We start from the raw sequence: 25116 nt of genomic DNA, 5'->3' as shown, positions 1-25116 counted from the left end.
TATACAGAGCGAGAGAGAGGCGACAACAGAGTGAATTTGAAAAGGACAGGTGTAAATCCGACGGCGTGTGCAATTGACAAGATAATAGTCTCCTATTTTTATCACTCTCAAATTGCCTTAAACACAAATCTTGCGCGCACCACCGGGAGAATCTGCTAAACGTCAGGAGCTCGGCTACTCGCATGCCTCTGAGACTCACGAGAACGGACTGACACGAGACCAACGCGGTCTCATCTCCACGGCGGAATTAAATTGGAGTTAGAAAAGGACAGTTGATGTGTAAAAAAAAATCACAAAACGTCCATATCTGCACAAAGGAAAAGTTCCCTCTAGGCCCATCGAACCGAATGAAAGTTCCGTTCCATCTCTCTTCTCTTCAGTTGTATATCTCCAGCTACCCAGTTCACCACCCCCTCTGCCTGGCTTTGGAGTGTGAAGAAGAGTCTCTCAGCTATCTATCCATCCACTCCTAACAACGGTGTGACTCACCGCTGAGCGGCTTTCTCGCAGGTTGCCAGCGCCTTTTACAGCTGTAGGCAAAGGGGTCGGTGGAGGAGAGCTGGAGCCGCACTGGGAGAGGGAAGGGTTGTGTGGGCGCGTAGCGTGGCCGGGTGAATCAGGCTGGCACTGGGGCTCTCTGAGGCCACATCCCAAATAAACACAGCACAACAACTTCATGCTCAGTCTACCATACAGATATACCACTCAGGCTATACTTACTAACCTGAATGTTTGACTTATTCAGATATAAATATACACACAAATGAATGACCAAAGGCAGTCTATCTAAAACAATATTGTAATTTTGTCTTCTTTTTTTTTACATTAATTTGGCTCCAGGTAATGCTAAAAGATCCCAGACAGTCTCCTTTTGGATTGCATAAATCCATATGATGAGACCAGCATTCAATGACATCACCTTTTAGGTCACAATGTCCTTCCTAGCGGTGCTTTGAATGGCACTGCACTCACTGCATGACTCAATCCATTTGAATGGTGTGAAAGCCGATTGTCTAGCAAACTGGCTGTCTGAGTGTTATCCAACTTTTGAGCTTTTCCAGAGGTAAAGGGCTCGGAGATGAGACGAGAGACGCGATTCAATTCAGTATGAACCGCTGCCGTTGGCGTAGAAATGAAATTAGTGTCGAAAGATGCTCCCTCTCACTTTGTCGTACTGATCGCATTTGGACTAGAGGCCCCCTCTTAATTGAATTGAATTTTATTTAAATTGGATTTTAATAGGGGTACATGGGTTCAGACTGTACTAATTAGGAGGAAAGTCTGAGCGGGATGATTTGGGCATTTAACGCTACTATCCGACCACCTGCGGACAGACATGCGCATATGAGACATCTCGGCCCCATGTGCAGATGTTTGAGATGTTTGAGATATTGAGTCGAATTTAAATTAAAAACCATCAAAGGCTTAACACCCCTACAACATTTGATGAACATACGTTGGTTGTGCAATTATATTGTACTTGAAATTTATTTAACCCTCATGTTGTGTTCGTTTCATGTTAATTAATTCTGTGTTCCCGGTTCAAAATGACCGCCCCATTACAGCTGATTATAAATCCACAATAAAACAGATATTATCACCTAATGTTGTGTTAGATATTTTTTTCAACTTAAGTTATTGTGAACGTTACACGTTTTGAACTTGTAATTGCTATTTATGGCCTTTAGGCCTGGCCTCATTGACCTGAGCTCATACAACTCGTTTTTGAGTAAAAAAAAAATCATAATGTATGGATTAGTTTGCCGTGTGTGTGTGTGTGTGTGTGTGTGTGTGTGTGTGCTCAAACACACATGCATGTGGGGGTCTGGGAGAAGAAGTGTGTCTATCTGATGAACAAAGTCATGGAACCTTATGACAATCAGATTAAATTAATTACATTTTTCAGAGAGAACTTGTAAATCGGTCCAATTCGACCGGAACACAGCAGGAGGGTTAATATAGCCAGACAGTCTGTGTACAGTGTGATTGTCAAGTCAGAAGGGTCGGTGGCGCAGGATTTTCAAGAAATTTAAACACGTCACGATCGTCTATAAGGCTGAGGTCACTTTTTAATGGATTAACGAAAGTATATCAAGGCGCCAGGAGACAGGGCAGTGTGTGTCTATTAATGTCTGCCAGACTATTACATTACCATTGCTTGGTGTGAACTGCCCCCAAACCAATCTCTGAAACTACCAGGGGTTATGGTGTCTGTAAAAGCCGTCCCAGCACTCATCGATTCAAAATATTTTTGGGGGGTGGCAAACAGTTAGCCGTAGTTGTTTTTAAGTCGGTCTTTAACACCAGGTGGACATTTTTATTTGCTGAATTGTATTGGGCTATAGCTTAGATGTTTGGGACAAGTGAGACTTTCGAAAGGAAATGGAGAACTGCTTGTCAACAAATCGACATGAGTCTAAATTCTTTGTGCTTTCCACATCTGCAGCGTGCACGAGCTCTGTATTATTCCAGCAATTTGGGTCTGACAGAAGAGGGCATGCTAGTTTGTTTTGACAGATATGGCGAGGGGCTAAGTCTCGAGCATCTTGTTGGTGACCTGGTTCGTTTCGCCCGCTCACCCCGAGTTAACATGCTTCATATGATAACATATAGGCCTAAAGGGGGTGGTCCTGTGTTCTGCGAGTAATATGATGCGAAACTGAAGCGGCAGTCAAGTACCCCTGTAGTCCTAATATACGATCAACCCAGCTGTCACTCACAGGGCAGTAAGTGAGAGGAGGGCGCGAGCAGCAATATTTCAGCACTATGGCTCGTGGGACAGCGAGAGAGCACTGGACAGAGTATGCTTTGTTTTGAGAGCTGCTGTACCTAAATAGAGGAGAGGGATACATACAGCTTTCATTTTTTATCTTTGTGTTGTTTTTCTCGTTCTATTGTCTCTGTTGGTTAACTCCATATTATAATGCTCAGCCTAACTTGATTTGCACTGCCCTGTTGATTCTAATGAGGGCAGAGCCTCTCTTCTCTACAAGAATGCAAACATTTCAATAAACTGCCGTGATTATACTTCAAATGTAACGACTACTTTTATGAGGATAATTTCTGCACAAATACATGTAATTTGTTATTGAATTTATTGATCTATTTCCATAGACTTTTCGATTAAATGTCCGTTATTCCTGTTGTTTCTATGTATTCGTTTGGGTCCAGAGCTTTGGCTTAATGGCAGGTTTGGATCAATGAAAAGAGAGAAGTAATCGCTTGGGCGTACGGTTAAATCAGATCAGCAATGTATCTGCCGCACACAATGAAAAGGGCGGTGGCACTCGCTCGCTCGCTCCCTCACTCTCTCTCCCTTTCTGATAAAAAAACACAGCCTGCTCGAGCGCGCTCTCTCAAAAAATAGAAAAACGACCGACGGTTAAAAATAATGATGAATTGCAATACAATTATTGCTATTATTCCTATTCTCAAGGTATTAATGTATTTTTTATTTTCATTTGACGTTGTTTTCAATCGGTGAAATGCAGCCAGTACGGTTAGAGAGCACTGCTCCCCCTCCCCCGCTTCCCACAGACACCATTGCACAGATAGGGAGAGAGGGAGGGGGAAGGAGAGAGAGGAGAGGGAGAGAGAGAGCGATAGTCAGCACCCGTGAGAGGGGAACAAGATTCAGCCGCGCGGAGAGAGAAGAGAAAAAAGCAGTAGCCAAACGAACAAAGGAAAACATGGATGTAACGGAAAAACGCTATTTAAAACAAGCACATGTACCGGAGAGGATGCTTTGGTCGTCCTGCACATAGTAGGGGGTAACTCAAGGACTCTTCCCCCCGTTTTTAATGTTGCGCGTGGGGACGCATGGAAAGCTTTCTCTAATCCGTCTGCGGATCCTGCCTGCTTGCAATGGCTGTGGCGGTGCGATGCTGTTACAGCATAACTCAGAATGTGCCTTTTACTTTTTATTTGGTAATTTTTGTACTCAGTGGCCTTACAAATGCACAAATACGATACACCATTCCGGAGGAGCTAGAGAATGGGGCTGTGGTCGGCGACATTGTTCGCGATTTGGGTCTGGACCTGCAAAAGCTCTCCTCCCGACGCGTCAGAATCACGTCGGACAGCGCACGGAGATATTTCAACATAAATCATAAAAATGGCAAGCTGTCGGTAAGTGACCGCATCGACCGGGAGACGCTGTGTGAATTCAGTGGCACCTGTTTGCTCAACCTAGAAGTGGGGGTTGAGAACCCGCTCGAGGTGCATAATGTGGAGGTGGAGATTCTGGATGCGAATGACAACTCGCCACAGTTCCCCCGGGACGAGTACCAGCTGGAAATCTCAGAGTCCGTCATAACTGGGTCCCGGTTCCCCATCGAGGGCGCACAGGATGCAGACGAAGGCTCCAACTCAGTTCGCCTCTACCGGCTCAGCAACAATGAGCACCTCGCGCTGGACTCCAACAAGCCTGCGACAAATAGCAAGAACATCCAGCTCGTGCTCAAAAAGCCATTTGACCGTGAGCATACACCATCTCATCAGTTGATACTGACTGCTGTCGATGGAGGCACTCCGGCGCGCACAGGTACAGCCAAAATCAACGTGCGTGTCCTGGATTCCAACGACAACGTGCCTGTGTTCGACAACTCTGTGTACAAAGTGAAACTTTCGGAGAACTCGCCCAAGGGCGCTCTAGTGATAAAGTTAAACGCCACAGACCGGGATGAAGGCACAAACGGGGAGGTGTTTTACTCTTTTAGCAGTTACACCCCAGAGAGGGTGAGACAAATGTTCTCCATGGACACAGATACAGGAGAGATCAGAGTGAAGAAAAACATAGACTATGAGGAGACTAACTCCTATGAGATGTACATACAAGCTATGGACAGGGGTCCTTCTGCAGTGGTAGTCCACTGTAAAGTGGTGGTGGAGGTTTTGGATGTGAACGACAACATTCCTGAAATCGTGCTGTCATCTCTTTCCAGCCCGGTCCGGGAGGATGCACGGGCTGACACCGTGGTGGCTCTGATCAGTCTTAACGACCGGGACTCCGCCCAGAACAAACAGGTGACCCTGGAGATCCAACCTGGTGTCCCCTTTAAGATCAAGTCCTTCCGGAACCACTACACCTTGGTCACCGCTGCATTCCTGGACCGAGAGACCATCTCCACCTACAACGTCACAGTAACCGCCATCGATGGGGGAACCCCAGCACTGTCTTCACACATGTCCATTAAAGTTGACGTGGCCGATGTCAATGACAACCCTCCCCGCTTCGAACAGACTTCCTACACAGTGTACATGACGGAGAATAATGCACCTGGCGCATCGATGTGCGTTGTAAAGGCAATGGATGCAGACGCTGGGGAGAACGCTCGCATCACCTACACCGTCCTCAATGACAACAACCACGGCATCCCTGTGGCGAGCTACGTCAGCATCAAACCCGACACGGGAGAGGCCTATGCCCTGCGAGCCTTCGACTTCGAGAAGCTCCGTGAGTTCCACTTCCAGGTGAAAGCCCAGGATGGTGGTGTGCCGCCCCTCAGCCGCGTAGCAACAGTCTACGTTTACATCATGGACCAGAACGACCACTCCCCCAGGGTAGTCCATCCTCCAGCCAATGGGACGCGGACCACCGAGACGCTGATGAAGAATGCAGAGGCGGGGGCTCTGGTGACCAAGGTGGTGGCGTGGGACGGGGACGCAGGTCAGAACGCCTGGCTGGTGTACGCCCTGGAGCAGACCACCTCCGAGCTGGACCTGTTTAAAGTCCACGAGCACACGGGGGAGATCCGCACCATGCGGCGTGTCAGCGAGGACAACTCCACCTCCTTCCTGCTGACCGTTCTAGTCCGTGACCATGGCCTCCCGCCGCTTTCCTCCACCGCCACCATCAATGTGCACGTCATGGAGCTGCCACCCAAGCTGACCCCTGACCCCAAACGCATCATCAGGCCTCACAGCCCGCTGCTGTTCTCCAACGTAACCCTCTACCTGATCGTGGCCCTGAGCGCCACCACCTTTGTGTTCCTTGTCACCATTGTGGTGCTGGCCATCGTCCGCTGCCACGCCTACTGCACCCAGCCCGGCTCCTGCTCACCCTGCTGTGTGTCCCAAAAGAGTGTCCCCGAGGGGGGCACCTCGGCTGGTGGGGGTGGAGGGTCATTGGGTCGAGGTGGTGGTGGTGGGGGAGGTGGAGGAGGTCAGGGTCAACCCAACAACAACGTTGCTCTGCGGAGGGACCTGAAGGTTGAACCTCACTACATCGAGGTGCGGGGGAACGGCTCCATGACCAAAACGTACTGCTATAAGACATGTATGACGGCCACGTCGGGGAGCGACACCTTTATGTTCTATAACACAGGCCGGCCCCACAGCGGCACCTGGAGCTCCGGGGGATACGTCACCAGCCAGAGTGGACAGAGCCAGATGTTTGTGCGCAGGCTGAGCATGCCAGATGCAACCGCCATACAGGTGTGTGTGTGTGTATCTCTGTGTGTGTCCTGTCATCCCATCCCAACAACATACCATCCACAATACACTGAGGAGCTATTCATGGATTGTTTTTTTTGGGGTGTTTTAGTATTTGGGTTTTTCCCTACAGGCAATGTTTTGTGGAACAGTGGTGTTTGGCATTTAGAGTTCCAAGGAAGGTGAGGGATGTGTGAGGGCTTCCGTTTTTTTTGTTGGGTTTATGCAATATTAAAGGGAAAATCCTCTTCATTGGTCCACTATTGATACAGTCCCAACATCTTTTACATGTCAGCAGTCACGTTGAAGAAGACAAGTGTCATCGGCCACATCAACATTTTGCTTCATTGTGATGGTGTGGAAAGTTACACTTTGCTGCTTGAAGCCCAAATCCTTAAAACCTTGACTGCTGACATGCAAAACATTTTAGGACTGCATCATCAGTGGACTAATTTAACAAATAACAAACGTTTTTGAGTGGATTTTACCTTTAATTAAGCAGTGCTCTTTTTTTATCCAAGTTAAAAAAAACAAAAACAAACATACTGTGGCAGATATGGAGGATTCTGAATTTGCATAAATAATTTACACTGAGTGTCCAAAATGTTAGGAGCACCTGCTCTTTCCATGTCATAGTATGAATCTATTTCAATCAGTGTTAATGAGACAGGTTAAAGAAGGATATTTAAGCCTTGAGACAGTTGAGATATGGATTGTGTATGCGTGCCATTCAGAGGCTGAATGGGCAAGACAACATTTTTAAGTGCCTTTGAACAGGGTAAGGCAGTAAGTGCCAGGTGCACAGGTTCGAGTGTGTCAAGAACTGCAACACTGCTGTTTATTTCACGTGCAGCAGTTTCCTGTGTGTATCAAAAATGGTCTACCGCCCAAAGGACATCCAGCCAACTTGACACAACTGTGGGAAGCATTGGAGTCAACATGGGCCAGCATCCCTGTAGAATGCTTTCGACACCTTGTAGAGTCTACATTGTAGAATAATAGTGAAGACATCAAAACTATGAAAAAACACATGAAATAATATAGTAACCAAAAAAGTTTTCAACAAATAAAAAAATATTTGAGATTTGAGATTCTTCAAATTAGCCACCTTTGCCTTGATGACAGCTTTGCACACTCTTGGCATTCTCTCAACCAGCTTCATGAGGTAGTCACCTGGAATGCATTTCAATTAACAGGTGTGCCTTGTAAAAAGTTAATTTGTGGAATTGATTTCCGTCTTAGTGTGTTTGAGCCAATTAGTTTTGTTGTGACAAGGTAGGGGTGGTATACAGAAGATAGCCCTAATTGGTAAAAGACCAAGTCCATATTATGGCAAGAACAGCTCAAATAAGCAAAGAGAAACGACAGTCCACGATTACTTTAAGACATGAAGGTCAGTCAATGCGGAAAGTGCAGTTGCAAAAACCATCAAGCTCTATGTAAATCTGTCCTTTGGTCCGATGAGTCCAAATTTGAGATTTTTGATTCCAACCAACATGTCTTTGTGAGATGCACAGTAGGTGAACGTGTAGTTCCCACCGTGAAGCATGGAGGAGGAGTAATGGTGTGGCGTTGCTTTGCAGTCTGTGTTTTATTTAGAATTCAAGGCACACTTAACCAGCATGGTTACCACAGGATTCTGCAGCGATACACCATCCCATCTGGTTTGCGCTTAGTGGGACTATCTTTTGTTATTCAACAGGACAATGACCCAACACATCTCCAAGCTAGTAAGGGCTATTAGACCAAGAAGGAGAGTGATGGAATGCTGTATCAGATGATCTGGCTTCCACAATCACCCACCCTCAACCCAATTGAGATGGTTTGGGATGAGTTGGACAGCAGAGTGAAGGAAAAGCAGCCAGCAAGTGCTCAGCATATGTGGGAACTCCTTCAAGACTGTTGGAAAGCAATCCAGGCGAAGCTGGTTGAGATAATGCCTCGATGAAAGTTTGGCACACTCTTGGCAAAGGTTGGCTACTTTGAAGAATTAAGTATATATATAATTTATTTCGATGTGTTTTATACTTTTAAGTTACAACATAAATCCATATGTGTTATTTCGTAGTTTTGATGTCTTAACTATTATTCTTCCATGTAGAAAATAGTAAAAAGAAAGAAACCCCTTGAATGAGTAGGTGTGTCCAAACTTCTGACCTGTACTGTAGATATATTTTTTATATATATCACTCTTATGTCAGTGCCACTCCCAGGTCTCCTTCCTATCCTTTGTTTATTCTTGTCAGTAGTCTGGTACTGTTACCTGCGCAGGCTGCATTGTGTTGCTGTAGCATAGGTGTTTTGCATTTGCAGTGGTCTATCGCGAGCTCAGTATGTACAAACATGCAGTTTCCTGCAATATGCTCTCTACCTTTTCCAGCACTTTATGCATGTATTCAGATTTGAGGTGTGAGTGTTCACCCATGCGCAGAGCTTCTTTGTGGGAGCAGTGTGTTTGTGTGGGAGGGTATGCCCTCAGCTCTCTGTGTGTGTGTGTGTGTGTGTGGTGCTCAGAGCTTCTTCAGAGAGCTGGTGTTTGTTTCTGTTGAGTCAGGGTATCAGAGCTTCTTCAGAGAGCTGGTGTTTGTTTCTGTTGAGTCAGGGTATCAGAGGTTTAAGCGCCTCGCTTCTCTGTAGTCATTTACAGAGCTGTCATCAAAATGCTTTTCCACATGGATATTCAGAGTAAACATCTCTCTCCCTCCATTTCCTACTCTCTTCCCCACTTCTTTGTGAACTCTACTGCTGGGTCCATATGTAGAAAATACATATGGGAATGGGATCCATGGTTGGTCCAGGGGTAGTGGTATAGCTGTTGGAAACTTGATTGGAATGTTGAAGGTTAAAGTGTAAAGGGTTAGTGTGATTGGTCTAGTACGACCTCAGCCAGTCAATATGATTGGTCCACTAGTTGTGGTCCAATAGGCACAGACTTGTCTGGTGCAGTTGTCTCTGGGCAGAGAGATAGTCTGGGCATTAGTGTTGTTCTGTCCAGCTTAAAGAGTCATGGGTCCTACTGCAGTAAAATCCCCCACAGGTCAGTCGCGCTCAGAGCACAAAGCGATTGCCTTGAGTTTGGTTCGGTGGGCTAGAGATGGGATGAGAGGCAGACACTCGGAGCTGGATTAAAGACCCATTTTCAGTTCAGTGGGTTTTCTCATTCGTTTGCCATCATGTGAGAAGCAGGGAAAAATAGATAAAAACAATTAGTATGTTTCTGGTGGCTTTCCATCATTATTGGAGTGGTTCCTTCTTACTGACAGGTGTGACGTGGAAACTGGTGACTGTTGACTGGCTCACTGTTTCTAGGAAACTGTTATGACTGCAGTGTTGTCATAGAGACACAGTAGAGAAAATGACCATTACTACAAAACAAATTGACAGTAGGGACACGGCTAATGTTAACTTCAGACATAATTTAAGGCTTTCATTCAGAAATAGCTGTATGGTGTCCTGGTTGTTATTGTCAACCCCTGCAAATGTATGGGTGGTCTGAGCAAAGGAAATACAAGTCATTAAAGAGGAAAATAGGAGGCAGATGAAAAGGGACGCGTACATCAATGTTCAGGTAATTGCTCCTCTATCCCCTGGCGTTTTCCTCATTAAATGCCATTCATGTTTGTTCTTGCCGTGTAATTAACCGGCAGCGACATGTTTCTCTATACCACCGCGGGATTGGTCGGTTCGGTGAGGGCGGGGCCGGGGGAAGCAAGGTCATTGGACGAGGCTTCGATGGCGGAGGTGCGCACACTGTATCCATGCGAGGGGTTTCTACTCAGAGAGAGGGAGAGCGAGAGGGAGAGGGAGAGAGAGAATGAGAGGGAGAAAGAGAGAGAGGGAGAGAGGGAGAGGGAGAAAGAGAGGGAGAGGGAGAAAGAGAGGGAGAGGGAGAGGGAGAAAGAGAGGGAGAGGGAGAGGGAGAGGGAGAAAGAGAGGGAGAAAGAGAGGGAGAGGGAGAGGGAGAAAGAGAGGGGCAAGGAGATAGATGCCAAATCAAACCCAGGGCCCTAATTTGTGCCCACACAGCTAGGCAGGGAGGGTACACAAAAAGCACATAGGGATAAATCTCCCTATCTCTCTCTCTCTCTCTCTCTCTCTCTCTCTCTCTCTCTCTCTCTCTCTCTCATTCCATTTATCTTGCTCTCTCTCAGATACCAAATTCCATTTACAATATCAGCTCCATTACCACCCTATGACCTGTGAGTATTTGCTTTCACTGGGCGGTGCTGATATACTCCAAGCCCATATATATATGTGTGTGTGTGTGTGTGTGTGTGTGTGTGTGCGTGTCCTCCTGTGGGAGTGCATCAGACTGTGGATGTGTTTAGGGTCCAGATGCTCGTCTCTAACCTGCAGTGTTAGTGTGTCTGTTCTCCTTTACACATACAGACACCATAAGGACGGCCAGACCACAACCCCATCGGCCATTCTGGTACAACAGGACACATGCTTAATGATGGCGGTTGTATTCCTTAACCATCTCCCCTCTCTTTAACGCTCTTATTTATGAACGTTAGTGTGGACTGTGAAGTCAGTCTCTCACTGTAAGTGTCACAAGAGGTTGGAGTGTTGAAATATGCCTTTGAATATTGTAGGTGTGAAGTCTATCTCCACCCTCATTGTGCTAACAAAGTCTATTTTATCCTTGGATTTGCAAGAACAGTACATAGTTTATCACTCCATAACATGTACTTCTTTGTGGACTTGACACAACACAAATACAAATATGGCTTCTCCGAATTTTTGGGCTATAAAATGTGTTCCTGTTCCTGTATAGAGGAGCGTGTTCGTGTGTGTAGCTTTCTCTGTGTGTGTAGCTTTCTCTGTGTGTGTAGCTTTCTCTGTGTGTAGCTTTCTCTGTGTGTGTAGCTTTCACTGTGTGTGTAGCTGTCTTCTGTGTGTAGCTGTCTTCTGTGTGTAGCTGTCTTCTGTGTGTAGCTTTCTCTGTGTGTGTAGCTGTCTCTGTGTGTGTAGCTGTCTTCTGTGTGTAGCTGTCTTCTGTGTGTAGCTTTCTCTGTGTGTGTAGCTTTCTCTGTGTGTGTAGCTGTCTTCTGTGTGTAGCTGTCTCTGTGTGTGTAGCTGTCTCTGTGTGTAGCTGTCTCTGTGTGTGTAGCTGTCTTCTGTGTGTAGCTGTCTGTGTGTGGAGCTGTCTCTGTGTGTAGCTGTCTGTGTGTGTAGCTTTGGAGTGTGGAGCTGTCTGTGTGTGTAGCTGTCTGTGTGTGTAGCTGTGGAGTGTGGAGCTGTCTGTGTGTGTAGCTGTCTGTGTGTAGCTGTCTGTGTGTGTATCTTTGGAGTGTGGAGCTGTCTCTGTGTGTAGCTGTCTGTGTGTGTAGCTGTCTGTGTGTGGAGCTGTCTCTGTGTGTAGCTGTCTGTGTGTGGAGCTGTCTCTGTGTATGGAGCTGTCTCTGTGTGTAGCTGTGGAGTGTGTAGCTGTCTGTGTGTGTAGCTGTGGAGTGTGTAGCTGTCTGTGTGCAGAGCTTTCTGTGTGTGTAGCTTTCTCTGTGTGTGTAGCTGTCTTCTGTGTGTAGCTGTCTGTGTCTCTAGCTGCCTGTGTATGTAGCTGTCTCTGTGTGTAGCGGTCTCTGTGTGTAGCTGTCTGTGTGTCTAGCTGTCTGTGTGTGGAGCTGTCTGTGTGTGGAGCTGTCTCTGTGTGGAGCTGTCTGTGTGTGTAGCTGTCTGTGTGTGTAGCTGTCTGTGTGTAGCTGTCTGTGTGTGTAGCTGTCTGTGTATAGCTGTCTGTGTGTGTAGCTGTCTCTGTGTGTAGCTGTCTCTGTGTGTAGCTGTCTCTGTGTGTAGCTGTCTGTGTGTAGCTGTTTGTTTCCCTGTGGATGATGTAATGGGCTGTCTGAATGACTCCTGGAGGGATACCAAGACCTTCTCATTAGGCCCACATATTAGATTTTGGCGTCATGAATGTGCTGTGTGGAGAGACTACGGTCGATTCTCCATCGCCAGGAAGTTAACATCTGTCTTGTGGACAGCACAGGAAATGGGTCAACACTGTGGAGAAGTTAGAGGTTGTTCCTACTACTGGTCCTGGAACAGAGATGTTTTTTTAAATAATGAATTTTAATTTTTTTATTGAATATTTAAACCATATAATATACTTTCAGTGAAGCCGCTCAACAACCACATCACACAAGTCATCTAATAGACTCCCAAACAGAGATGTTTTGAATCTGTAATGGTGAAGGTTTGGAATGGGAAATGGTTAATCTGATCCTAGGTATGTGGTCTTAGAGGAAGCTCATACAGTCACTAGCTGATGTTTATGGCACAATTTTAGTTAGCTTGATCTCTGACTTACTCCATGCCAGATGGAGGAGAAATTCCATCCTCTAGCCACACAAGGTGTCCATTCAAATTATTACTTTATGATGCTTACATTTTTTTTATTGACCTTTTAGGGTAAAATTGTGGTTTGGTGGCTAGAGGAGGAGAGAAGGAGAGAGAAGGAGAAAGAGATTGAGAGGTTAGAGAGGAGGAGATTAGGAAAGAGAAAGAGAGAGAAGAAAGGAGGAGAGAGAAGGAGGCAGACAAGAGGAGAGAGAAGAAAGAAAGTGAGGGGAAAGAAGGGAAGAGAAGGAGAGAGAGAAAAGGAGAGAAGGAGAGAAGAGGAGAGAGGAGGAGAGAAAGGAGAGAGGAGAGAGAGAAGGAGAGAGGAGAGAGGAGGAGAGAGGAGAGAGGAGGAGAGAGAAGGAGAGAGGAGGAGAGAAGGAGAGAGAAGGAGAGAGGAGAGAGGAGGAGAGAGAAGGAGAGAGGAGGAGAGAATGAGAGTGAGCTGAACCAAGCCTAGTACAAGAGAAGTCAGAAAGAAAATAGTAAATTGGTAAGAAGGAGATTCAGAGTGAGAGTGTGAAAGACCGAGTGAGATAGAGCTGCAGCCCTGATGAAGTCCATCAACACAAACTGCCATGTGAGAATTCCACTGTGTCTCCATGGTAACGGAGCGTACCACGTGAAGCTGAGTGGTTTAACCCAGGGTGAGGGTGGCCTGAGGGCCTGTGGCAGAGAGGCAGGGTCACTGGACCGGTCTGGTGTGGGCAGTCTGTGAACAGGCTTATCTCTTGAAGTCATCACTCTCACAGAGGACAGGGAGGGAGGAGGAGGGGAGGAAAGGAGGAGAGGAGCAGGGAGCTCCGGTGCAACACAGAATTAATTTCTCTCCACAGGCAGAGGCAAGCTGTCACTGTTATGATGTGTGTGTGTGTGTGCACACATACTTGTGGTTCACGCCATGATTCATTAATGAGAAGATATTGGGTTTTGCCTGTGTGATCTATTGCAGTACTTAAGACTCAATCTCTTTCTCTCACTCTCTCTCTTGCAGCCCAAGGTGCCGAATTCAGACTGGCGTTACTCTGCCTCACTTAGGACTGGGATGCAGAGGTAAGCACATATATCCTTTTACCATTCCTCAATAAGTGTCCGCTGTCCATGAGAATGATAATTCACATTTCACCAGTATTCCATTCCTCTAATCCCTCTTAAATCATAAACTACTCTACCCATTGCCCTCCACCAAAGGAACCTCTCATGATGCTGCTTGTTTAACAAACCCCATTGAACTACAGAGTAATTTCCTTCTGCCAATACATTACAATTAAACCAGATATTATCCTATTTATAAGCATCCGTTTGACAGTCTTCTTTGAGCTTGGCCATTGGACAGTAGTAGACAGACAGAGAGCGAGGGGTGAACAAGGGGTCAGTGAAAGACTGAAGGAGGGATGGAGAGAGGGATGAAAGGGAAGGCAGTCAGGTGGAAATATGGCCCGTCGGGACACTGGGAATGCACAATTCAGGGATCACATTACCCATGAGACATTGGGCCACTAGCTGCTGTGGGTATGGTCTGAGCCTGACTCAAACGAGTAGCATGCTAATGAGAGGGAGGGACCAAGTTAACGAGCAGAGCCAGCAATAACGAGCCAGGTGAACCACATCGCCCACTGCACTGCGCCCGGGCCATCTCATAGTGTACACACACACACACACACACACACACACACACACACACACACACACACACACACCCTCCGGCCATGGCGGACAGCATTGTGAAAGTGATGAGGAACATGAGAGATGACAGAACTGACGGCGCTTTCACAGCTCACTGTAAACAATGTCTGTCTGTCTGCCTGTCCGTCCGTCCGTCCTACTGTCTGCTCAGAGACATGCTGCTTTTTCAGGGTCAACTAGTGCTGAGTGATTAACCAAAGTTTATCTCCGCCCCCCCCCCCCCCCCCCCCCCGATTATCAAAGACCTAATTAACCAATGTCGGTTCAATTACTTGAATTCTCATTTAGTTCTAGTTTTTTTTTGTGAGCTCAACACACTGTTTCTCTATAGAGAAATCCTATCAAGCATGAGAGACATCAAATCAAGAAAGAACTGCGGGGCGTTGCAGTGAGTTTTCAATAGGAAAATATTCTACCTAGTTCAGCGCAGAAAACGTGGTAAATAACTTCAATGACCAGAAACCATTGCACCTATTCTTCTCGGCGATGCACATAGACCCTATGAGAGAGGAATGTGCACAACACAGCGACTACTAGAGCAATAAAGACAGTTTGTGAGGTAGCTCTACCGAATTGATAGTTGTAGCAGTCTTGAAAGTGTGCCTTATCTTCTTAAAATAACTACTAAAATAGTGATTTCGTCAGACAGCTCTGCAGCATGGGCAGCTGTGGCAACCCAATGATCACGGGCTATCCTTTTCTCTAGCCAAGAGGAGCCAGGCTCGTTGGGGAGCACAGTGACAGCGCTAGATGGTTGTCTGTCTGGCTGGCTGTCTGTCTGTCTTGCTGGCTGTCTGGCTGTCTGGCTGCTACTGCCTGAGCTGAGATGATGACTTTAAGAAATTAAACAATGAAGTCATAAAAAATCTAATCAGAATATACACAACTGAAGTATTTTATTAAAGTAAAGTAGTGTGAATAAATGATGGTTAGTAAGTCATAAGCAGTAATGGGCAGTCACTACTGTCATGGGACTCTTATTCATTCCTTCATTCTGTGTTGTTAGAGACAATGGAATGTTTTCAATGTTTTGGCAATTGAACATTCTCAATATTTGGATTTGGATTTTCAATTCAAAAGCAAAAAAATATATATTTCAAGGTCATATTTCATAATGCGTTTAATGTAAAAAAGAATTAATCCAAACCGAAATCAAAAACCACTATTATTTTTTACAAACCGAAGTGAAATCGACCTCAAAAAGCACAAATTGCTCAGCACTATGGTCAGCACTATGGTCAGCACTATGGTCAGCACTGTGGTCAGCACTGTGGTCAGTACTATGGTCAGCACTGTGGTCAGTACTATGGTCAGCACTGTGGTCAGCACTGTGGTCAGCACTATGGTCAGCACTGTGGTCAGCACTGTGGTCAGCACTGTGGTCAGTACTATGGTCAGCACTGTGGTCAGCACTGTGGTCAGCACTGTGGTCAGCACTATGGTCAGCACTATGGTCAGCACTATGGTCAGCACTGTGGTCAGCACTGTGGTCAGCACTGTGGTCAGCACTATGGTCAGCACTGTGGTCAGCACTGTGGTCAGCACTGTGGTCAGCACTATGGTCAGCACTGTGGTCAGCACTGTGGTCAGCACTGTGGTCAGCACTGTGCTCAGTACTATGGTCAGCACTGTGGTCAGCACTATGGTCAGCACTATGGTCAGCACTGTGGTCAGCACTGTGGTCAGCATTATGGTCAGCACTGTGGTCAGCACTGTGGTCAGCACTGTGCTCAGCACTATGGTCAGCACTATGGTCAGCACTATGGTCAGCACTATGGTCAGCACTAGGCTCAGTACTATGGTCAGCACTGTGGTCAGCACTGTGGGCAGCACTAGGCTCAGCACTATGGTCAGCACTAGGCTCAGCACTAGGCTCAGCACTAGGGTCAGCACTAGGCTCAGCACTAGGGTCAGCACTAGGCTCAGCACTAGGGTCAGCACTAGGCTCAGCACTAGGCTCAGCACTAGGGTCAGCACTAGGGTCAGCACTAGGCTCAGCGTTAGGGTCAGCATTAGGCTCAGCACTATGGTCAGCACTAAGGTCAGCACTAGGCTCAGCACTAGGCTCAGCACTATGGTCAGCACCAGGCTCAGCACTAGGCTCAGCACTAGGCTCAGCACTATGGTCAGCTCTAGGGTCAGCACTCGGGTCAGCACTAGGCTCAGTACTAGGCTCAACACTATGGTTAGCACTAGGCTCAGCACTAGGCTCAGCACTATGGTCAGCACTATGGTCAGCACTATGGTCAGCACTAGGTTCAGCACTAGGCTCAGCACTAGGTTCAGCACTAGGCTCAGCACTAGGTTCAGCACTAGGGTCAGCATTAGGCTCAGCACTAGGTTCAGCACTCGGTTCAGCACTAGGCTCAGCACTAGGGTCAGCATTAGGCTCAGCACTAGGTTCAGCACTCGGTTCAGCACTCGGTTCAGCACTAGGTTCAGCACTAGGTTCAGCACTAGGCTCAGCACTAGGGTCAGCATTAGGCTCAGCACTAGGTTCAGCACTCGGTTCAGCACTCGGTTCAGCACTAGGTTCAGCACTAGGTTCAGCACTAGGCTCAGCACTAGGTTCAGCACTAGGCTCAGCACTAGGTTCAGCACTCGGTTCAGCACTAGGCTCAGCACTAGGGTCAGCATTAGGCTCAGCACTAGGTTCAGCACTAGGTTCATCACTAGGCTCAGCACTAGGGTCAGCATTAGGCTCAGCACTAGGTTCAGCACTAGGTTCATCACTAGGCTCAGCACTAGGCTCAGCACTCGGTTCAGCACTAGGTTCAGCACTAGGTTCAGCACTAGGCTCAGCACTAGGCTCAGCACTAGGTTCAGCACTCGGTTCAGCACTAGGTTCAGCACTAGGTTCATCACTAGGCTCAGCACTAGGTTCAGCACTCGGTTCAGCACTAGGCTCAGCACTAGGGTCAGCATTAGGCTCAGCACTAGGTTCAGCACTAGGTTCATCACTAGGCTCAGCACTAGGGTCAGCATTAGGCTCAGCACTAGGTTCAGCACTAGGTTCATCACTAGGCTCAGCACTAGGCTCAGCACTCGGTTCAGCACTAGGTTCAGCACTAGGTTCATCACTAGGCTCAGCACTAGGCTCAGCACTAGGTTCAGCACTAGGTTCAGCACTAGGTTCATCACTAGGCTCAGCACTAGGCTCAGCACTAGGTTCAGCACTCGGTTCAGCACTAGGTTCAGCACTAGGTTCATCACTAGGCTCAGCACTAGGCTCAGCACTAGGTTCAGCACTCGGTTCAGCACTAGGTTCAGCACTCGGTTCAGCACTAGGTTCAGCACTAGGTTCATCACTAGGCTCATCACTAGGCTCAGCACTAGGCTCAGCACTCGGTTCAGCACTAGGTTCAGCACTAGGTTCATCACTAGGCTCAGCACTAGGCTCAGCACTAGGTTCAGCACTCGGTTCAGCACTAGGTTCAGCACTCGGTTCAGCACTAGGCTCAGCACTAGGGTCAGCATTAGGCTCAGCACTAGGTTCAGCACTAGCTTCAGCATATATGTGTTTGTCTTTGTATTGAGTTATAATTTAATGTTTTATGTGTCTGTCTACAGTATAAGTCTCATTGTACGAGTACATTAATGTGTTTGTGTGTCAGATTAATACGACTGTAACATCCTAGTGTCATTAGTGTTACACCGATTCCCTCATAATTACAGCACGGTTTAATGTGAGTTAATTGGCTAGAGCAAATCCTTCTAATGCATTGAATCTCTTGTTACTTTAGCATGGAGCCCTACTTTAACCATTCATCCCTCTTCCTCCCTCCCTCCCTCCCTCCCTCCCTCCCTCCCTCCCTCCCTCCCTCCCTCCCTCCCTCCCTCCCTCCCTCCCTCCCTCCCTCCCTCCCTCCATCTGAATGTTGATGTATCTCTTTATAGTCTAATCTAATGAGATTACAGTTTGCTTGAAACATTTTGAGAGATTTTGAATGTATACCCCAAACACAATATCAACTTGTGGAAATTATGTTGAGCTGCTTAGTTTTGTAGCCCTACATCTATTTCACTGTAATTATGAACCATGCTTATCTAGAGGGCAGTGTGTCTATATGGGTTCATGGCTGTAAGTATGACAGACAGACAGACAGGCAGACAGACAGACAGACAGACAGACAGACAGACAGACAGACAGACAGACAGACAGACAGACAGACAGACTTTCAGAAGGACACGAGGAGGAGGTGAGACAATGAGAAAGAGAAACAGATACAGCCATTAGCTGAGGGAACATGTTTTTCGGTCCCGTGTTCCTCATTAATAATTGACTCCAGCTCTAAACAGCAGTCTACACAAAATGGCCACCCTACCAAATCTCTATTCATCTCCTTACACCGCTACACAAAGACAGGAGGACATTTACACACACACACACACACACACACACACACACACACACACACACACACACACACACACACACACACACACACCACACACACTTTTCAATATAGCTAGAGTGAAAAATTGATAGCAAGAAAGAGAGGGAGAGGGAGAAGGGACAAATTAATAAAGAGAGAATGGGGGGAGGGAGAGAGAGAGGGAATCAGATAGGAAGAGAGCGAGGAGAGGATGGGAATCGAGCTGTGATTGCCTGACCTTGGACGTGTAAATGCGCGCACGGACACACACTGTGTACGCGCAGACAACCAGACGTGTGTAGAGCATTGAGAAGAAGTGCAACTAAAATGGTGGCTATCCTGCTACCTCCTCCCACAAGGTTCCCCTTTCTTTTGTCTCTCTTACTGTATATGTTCAACTATTATATCATACACACTTTAATTTACCTCATGGAGAACATGTCCTTGCAGCTGAACATTGACGTTTTTCAGTATAGAGGTGGGGGAAAAAGTAGAGAATTTTCATAGTCAATAACATATTGGTGTCTGAGTGAGTGAGAAACACAGCAACAGAGACAGTGAAAGGCAGAGCGATTCCTGCCGAAGTGGCTAATGGTTTCTTCTCACCTGACCTTAGTGAGACTAAATGAGACCCAGTTCTCCAAGCAGGGACAAATGGGAGGAGAGGAGAGGGGGATGAAAAATGGAAGCGCAGGAGGGATTGAGAGAGGTAGAGCACTGCCTTAAAACCACCTGCATGGGTTTCTGTCTTTATCAGGAGATGTTCTGGTACCTGGTTCCATCCTCTATCTTGCTAACACAATAAAGAGAAAGATAGAGAGTCTCTTAAATCCTCAGTTAAAACCCTGCCCCGTAGCTCACTATTCCAGAAGGTGCTACCCCTGTTGGGATAAATGATACTGGAATAGGCAGATTGTTTCAAAAGCGACATGAAATGTTCCTGAACCTTTGCATAATTAAACTCCGTAATGATGTTTTGGAGTTTGAGTAGAGGACAACGGATTTAGTGAAATGTGATTCGTTACATTTGAATACGGTAGGAGTCTGTGTGTTTAAGGTTCTGTATTTTCTGTGTTGTGGCCGCACCCTGTCGCTTTTTTTATCACACTGTGCAAAGCTTAGTCAAATCCCTGGGGTGGCCGTGATTTATCCTAATCCAGGGTCCTGCTTGAGTTCCTCAGATGGAATTGGCTGACCCCCACTACTGACTGTATATACACACGCACACACACACACACACACACACACACACACACACACACACACACACATCCTGTGGTTCCCTGCCATGGTTAAATTATATTATTATGGGGAAAATGCAGTGAGAGAGGATTGCGTCCACAGAAGCTTATAGCTGCTGCCACTATAATATTGTGCTCAGCCAGAAAATGTGGGTGTGTTTGTGTGTATGTACTCGAGAAACACTCTCGTAGTATACCATCAGACTGTGTGTGTTATATTTCTCCAGTGTGTAACCTCTGAGTGTGTGTTATATTTATCCAGTATGTAACCTCTGAGTGTGTGTTATATTTCTCCAGTGTGTAACCTCTGAGTGTGTGTTATATTTCTCCAGTGTGTAACCTCTGAGTGTGTGTAATATTTATCCAGTATGTAACCTCTGAGTGTGTGTTATATTTATCCAGTATGTAACCTCTGAGTGTGTGTTATATTTCTCCAGTATGTAACCTCTGAGTGTGTGTTATATTTCTCCAGTGTGTAACCTCTGAGTGTGTGTTATATTTCTCCAGTGTGTAACCTCTGAGTGTGTGTTATATTTCCCCAGTGTGTAACCTCAGTGTGTGTGTTTGTGTTGTTCCAGCTCAGTGCACATGGAGGAGTCGTCGGTGATGCAGGGAGCCCAGGGGGTTCTGGTCCAGAACTGGCCGACCGTGTCTAGCGCCACCGGAGGTAAGAGCCGGGCCCCGACCCTACACACTGAACTGCTCTAATCTTGACCAACCCAGACCAAAGCAGATGAAACAAGACTAAGACCACCCTGACTAACGAATCCTGACCAACCCAGAACAATCCAGACTGACCAAAGCAAACCTTTACTGACTTTGACTGACACATTTAACCCAGAGCAACTATAACTTAACTGAGGTAGAGATCAGGTACTCAATCACCCTGACTCTTCTGCTCACCGCCCCTTATCCACTCAGAGTAAATCACACATGTTCTGTGGGGGTGGGGGGGGGGGGGGGGGCCTGTTAGTTTACACAGACTACACCACTGCCTGGCATACAGCTGTGACCAGGCATTTCAGCTATACAACAAAGAAAGGAACCTGCAGGGGAAGGACAATACACATTTTCGAGGACTGTGAAAAGGACCAGGAAAACAGGTTTCAGACGGTAAACGTGTACCAGAACGGCAGTGTCGTGGTCCAGGGCAGTGAGGCTCCACTCAGCTCTTTTGTGCAGGTCTTCCCCACCCTGGAGAAGATAGTGGGGGGAAAAGGACAAGGACAGCGCCCCTACCTCTCCCCTCACCTCAGGCACTCCAACAGCAGGAGCACAAACACAGATCCACCAACAGGTTTATCCTAGCCCCCCTCCCCCTGCCCGTCTACAACCACCAGAGCCAAGACCACACCACCATCAGTCTGCTGAGAGACAGGCTGGCTCTGTTAGGGGTATGAGTTACTGAGCTAAAATAGCAGCCCCCCGCTTACCACAGCGCTTGAGGAGGTAAAGGCCACCATGAAGAGTGGGCAAGTGCAGGTGAAGTAGGAGATGGATAAGGAGTCTGTCAACAAGAAGGTGAAGGGAACAGACTGTAGAGACTCCTAGAGAGCCCCCCCCCCCCCCGGGTCAACAGAGAGGAGCAGGGGAGAGTAGACAGACTGGTCATCAGAGAGGAGCAGGAGTGAGTAGACAGCCTGGTCAACAGAGAGGAGCAGGGGAGAGTAGACAGTCTGGTCAACAGAGATGAGCAGGAGAGAGTAGACAGACTGGTCAACAGAGAGGAGCAGGAGAGAGTAGACAGCCTGGTCAACAGAGAGGAGCAGGGGAGAGTAGACAGCCTGGTCAACAGAGATGAGCAGGAGAGAGTAGACAGACTGGTCAACAGAGAGGAGCAGGAGAGAGTAGACAGCCTGGTCAACAGAGAGGAGCAGGGGGGAGTAGACAGCCTGGTCAACAGAGAGGAGCAGGAGAGAGTAGACAGCCTGGTCAGCCGAGAGCAGCAGGAGAGATTAGACAGCCTGGTCAACAGAGATGAGCAGGAGAGAGTAGACAGACTGGTCAACAGAGAGGAGCAGGGGAGAGTAGGCAGCCTGGTCAACAGAGTGGGCTTGAGTCCTTCCCCAACTCCCACATCGCCATCTCCCCTCTGCTGCCCCGCAGAGACTTTCGTCCGTACCATCCAGAAAAGCAATACAGCTTGCCCTGCTCCCAAATGTACACGTTGCTCACAACCCAACAATCACCCCAGAGCACCTGCACAACCACTCCCACTAGAGTATGCAGAAAGTTGGGATGTTTGCCAAGATCCTAAAGGACGTGACACTTGGTAGACAAACAGCCCACGCAGCACTGGACAGAGGACCACCCAGAGACCCCAACCAGACCACCGCACCACCAAGAAGCCCCAGGCCCCCTCAACACCACACCAGACCCAATGCACCCCACAGGCCCCACCCACCACCAGACCACCACCTCTACCAGACCAAACAGGCAGCCCTCCGGCCCAGACCTCCACAGGGCCCAACAGCAGGACCAGCGCAGCTATGCGGAGGCCTTCAGAGGACAGAAGAACTCTGTAGGATTGATGAAACAGCTCCTCCAGTTCATCTGCACTAATCAAACACACACACAGCTATTGCACTGAAAGTTAACTTGTTCAATGAATAGGAAGAAGACAATTGAAAAGAGAATAAATGTTTGCTGTCATCTATATTGTTTACCTTACTCTTAAAAGAAAATTCTACCCAAAAACTCTCCTTTTGTATTTGTTTCATTAGTCTATTGTTGATATGTTTCCAAAATGTTTTGCATGTCAGCAATTAGGTTTCAAGATATACAACTTTCAAAATACAGAAAAGCAGCCTGATGCATTATACCGGCTGTATGTTATCATACATGACCAGAGGAAAACCAGAAACAATGCATGCAGGGTAGATGTGGGCCATTATCCACTAATAATAAAAACTCCAAAACTTGCTATTAAGTTTTGGAAACATCTAAAATACAGTGACCCCCTCTCATATCATTACCAAGACCTGCAATGCCAAGAGCTGAGCAAAGAAAAGAGTCCCCTCATCCAGCTGGTCCTGGGGCTGAGTTCACAATCATGTTCTACAAACACACTGACGCCTCAGGACCAGAACATCCAATCAATCAGAATAAATTAAATTACCCGAGACAGAGCTGCATTTCCTGAAAAAAATATAAAACAATTAGAGAGTGTCATTTCCCCAAGTTTGAAAGTCTTATTGAAGGATTCAAAGACCTCTCTGATGAGAATAGGCTACCCGTCCTGTTGGGGGAGGACGCAGAGAACTGTGGGTTGGCAGCGCACTACATTGCTGCCTGCCATAAGTTGAGGGACAGTGTCTGACAGACCAACCAACCTGCATGTGTTCTCTAAGCCATTGTTATTGTTCAATGTATGGTTATTTTGTCCCTTGATTATCGTTGTCACTGTTGTCTTGTTGACAATATTGATTGTTATTATTTGAATTATGTTAATATTGTAAATTAATCACTTAAAGTATGCTTTGGTAATAGGTACGTCATACCAATAAAGCAATTTAGAGAGACAGAGAGACAGAGAAAGAGAGAGATCGAGAGAGATGTCCAGAATCAATAGGATAGCCTCTGTAAATGTTATCTAAGAGATTCTGAGCCTCATAGACCTAATCACAGAGACATATTAAACACTCTCTCTCTCTCTCTCTCTGTCTCGCTCTCTTCATTTCAATTTCAATTTAGGGTCTTTATTGGCATGGGAAACATATGTTTACATTGCCAAAGTAAGTGAAATAGACAAAAAGTCAAAAATCTAAAATTAATAGTAAACATTACACTCACAAAAGTTCCAAAAGAATAAAGGCATTTAAAATGTCATATTATGTATATTTACAGTGCTGTAATGATGTGCAAATAGTTCAAGTACAAAAGGGGAAAAACATCTTAAATATGGGTTGTATTGTATTGTGGTAACAGGTCACAAATCTTGCTGCTGTGATGTCACACTGTGGTATTTCACCCAATAGATATGGGAGTTGATCAAAATTAGATTTGTTTTCAAATTATTTGTGGGTCTGTGCAATCTGAGGGAAATATGTGTCTCTAATATGGTCATACATTTGGCAGGAGGTTAGGAAGTGCAGCTCAGTTTCCATCTCATTTTGTGGGCAGAGTGCACATAGCCTGTCTTCTCTTGAGAGCCAGGTCTGCCTACGGCGGCCTTTCTCAATAGCAAGGCTATGTTCACTGAGTCTGTACATAGTCAGGTATTCTGTCACTGTGTACTCCCTGTTTAGGGCCAAATAGCATTCTAGCTTGCTCATTTTTTTTGTAAATTCTTTCCAATGTGTCAAGTAATTATGTTTTTGTTTCCTCATGATTTTGTTGGGACTAAATGTGTTGCAAGGACCAGCTTGCTTAGGGGGCTCTTCTCCAGATTAATCTCTCTGTAGGTGATGGCTTTGTTATGGAAGGTTTGGGAATCACTTCCTGGTTGTAGAATTTAAATACTATTTTTCTGGGTATTGGTCTAATTCTGCTCTGCATGCATTTTTTGTGTTTTACGTTGTATACTGAGGATATTTTTGCATAATTATTATGCAAGTTATTATGATTTTTGAGTTATTATTTTTGTCTTAATGAGATTTACTGTCAGGGCCCAGGTCTAACATAATCTGTGCAGAAGATCTAGGTGCTGCTGTAGGCCCTTCTTGGTTGGGGACAGAAGCACCAGATCATCAGCAAACAGTAGACATTTGACTTCAGATTCTAGTAGGGTGAGGCCGGGTGCTGCAGACCGTTCTAGTGCCCTCGCCAATTCGTTCTCTCTCGCCCTCTCTTTCTCTCTCGCTCTCTCTTTCTCTCTCTCACTTTCTCACTCTCTCTCTCTCCCTCCTTCCCTCCATCCCCCTCTCACATACACACTCTTCCTTCTTATTATAGGCCCAATGTGATGCAGTGTCAGCTTGTCTTTTGCCAAAATGGCATTCATCCACCATCATTTGGTAACCCTGTTGACTGTTCTTGTCACTGCTGTAATCCGTGGAGGACAAGACAGGTCATGGCTTCTTGCTCTCAGCTGCTCTCTACCTCAT

The 25116-nt window shown here is 46.6% G+C and overlaps 1 protein-coding gene across 13 annotated transcripts in view; it reads left to right on the top strand.

The window, feature by feature from the left end:
- Nucleotides 1-25116, top strand: part of LOC110504859 (protocadherin alpha-C2) — a 187298-nt gene that overhangs the window by 143474 nt on the left and 18708 nt on the right. For 12 of the 13 annotated variants that reach the window (XM_036969644.1, XM_036969643.1, XM_036969653.1 and 9 more), the window contains 2 exons: nucleotides 13763-13821; nucleotides 20650-20738. In XM_036969644.1, the coding sequence (XP_036825539.1) occupies nucleotides 13763-13821; nucleotides 20650-20738 (148 nt within the window). Of the gene's footprint in view, nucleotides 1-3325; nucleotides 6436-13762; nucleotides 13822-20649; nucleotides 20739-25116 lie in introns of those variants that run through there. The other variant, XM_021583718.2, reaches the window with a different exon arrangement.

The sequence above is a fragment of the Oncorhynchus mykiss genome, chromosome 31, assembly GCF_013265735.2.
Source record: "Oncorhynchus mykiss isolate Arlee chromosome 31, USDA_OmykA_1.1, whole genome shotgun sequence".
Lineage (NCBI taxonomy): Eukaryota > Metazoa > Chordata > Actinopteri > Salmoniformes > Salmonidae > Oncorhynchus > Oncorhynchus mykiss.
The sequence above is the reverse complement of the archived record's forward strand: the minus strand, read 5'-3'. Positions and strand labels throughout refer to the sequence as shown.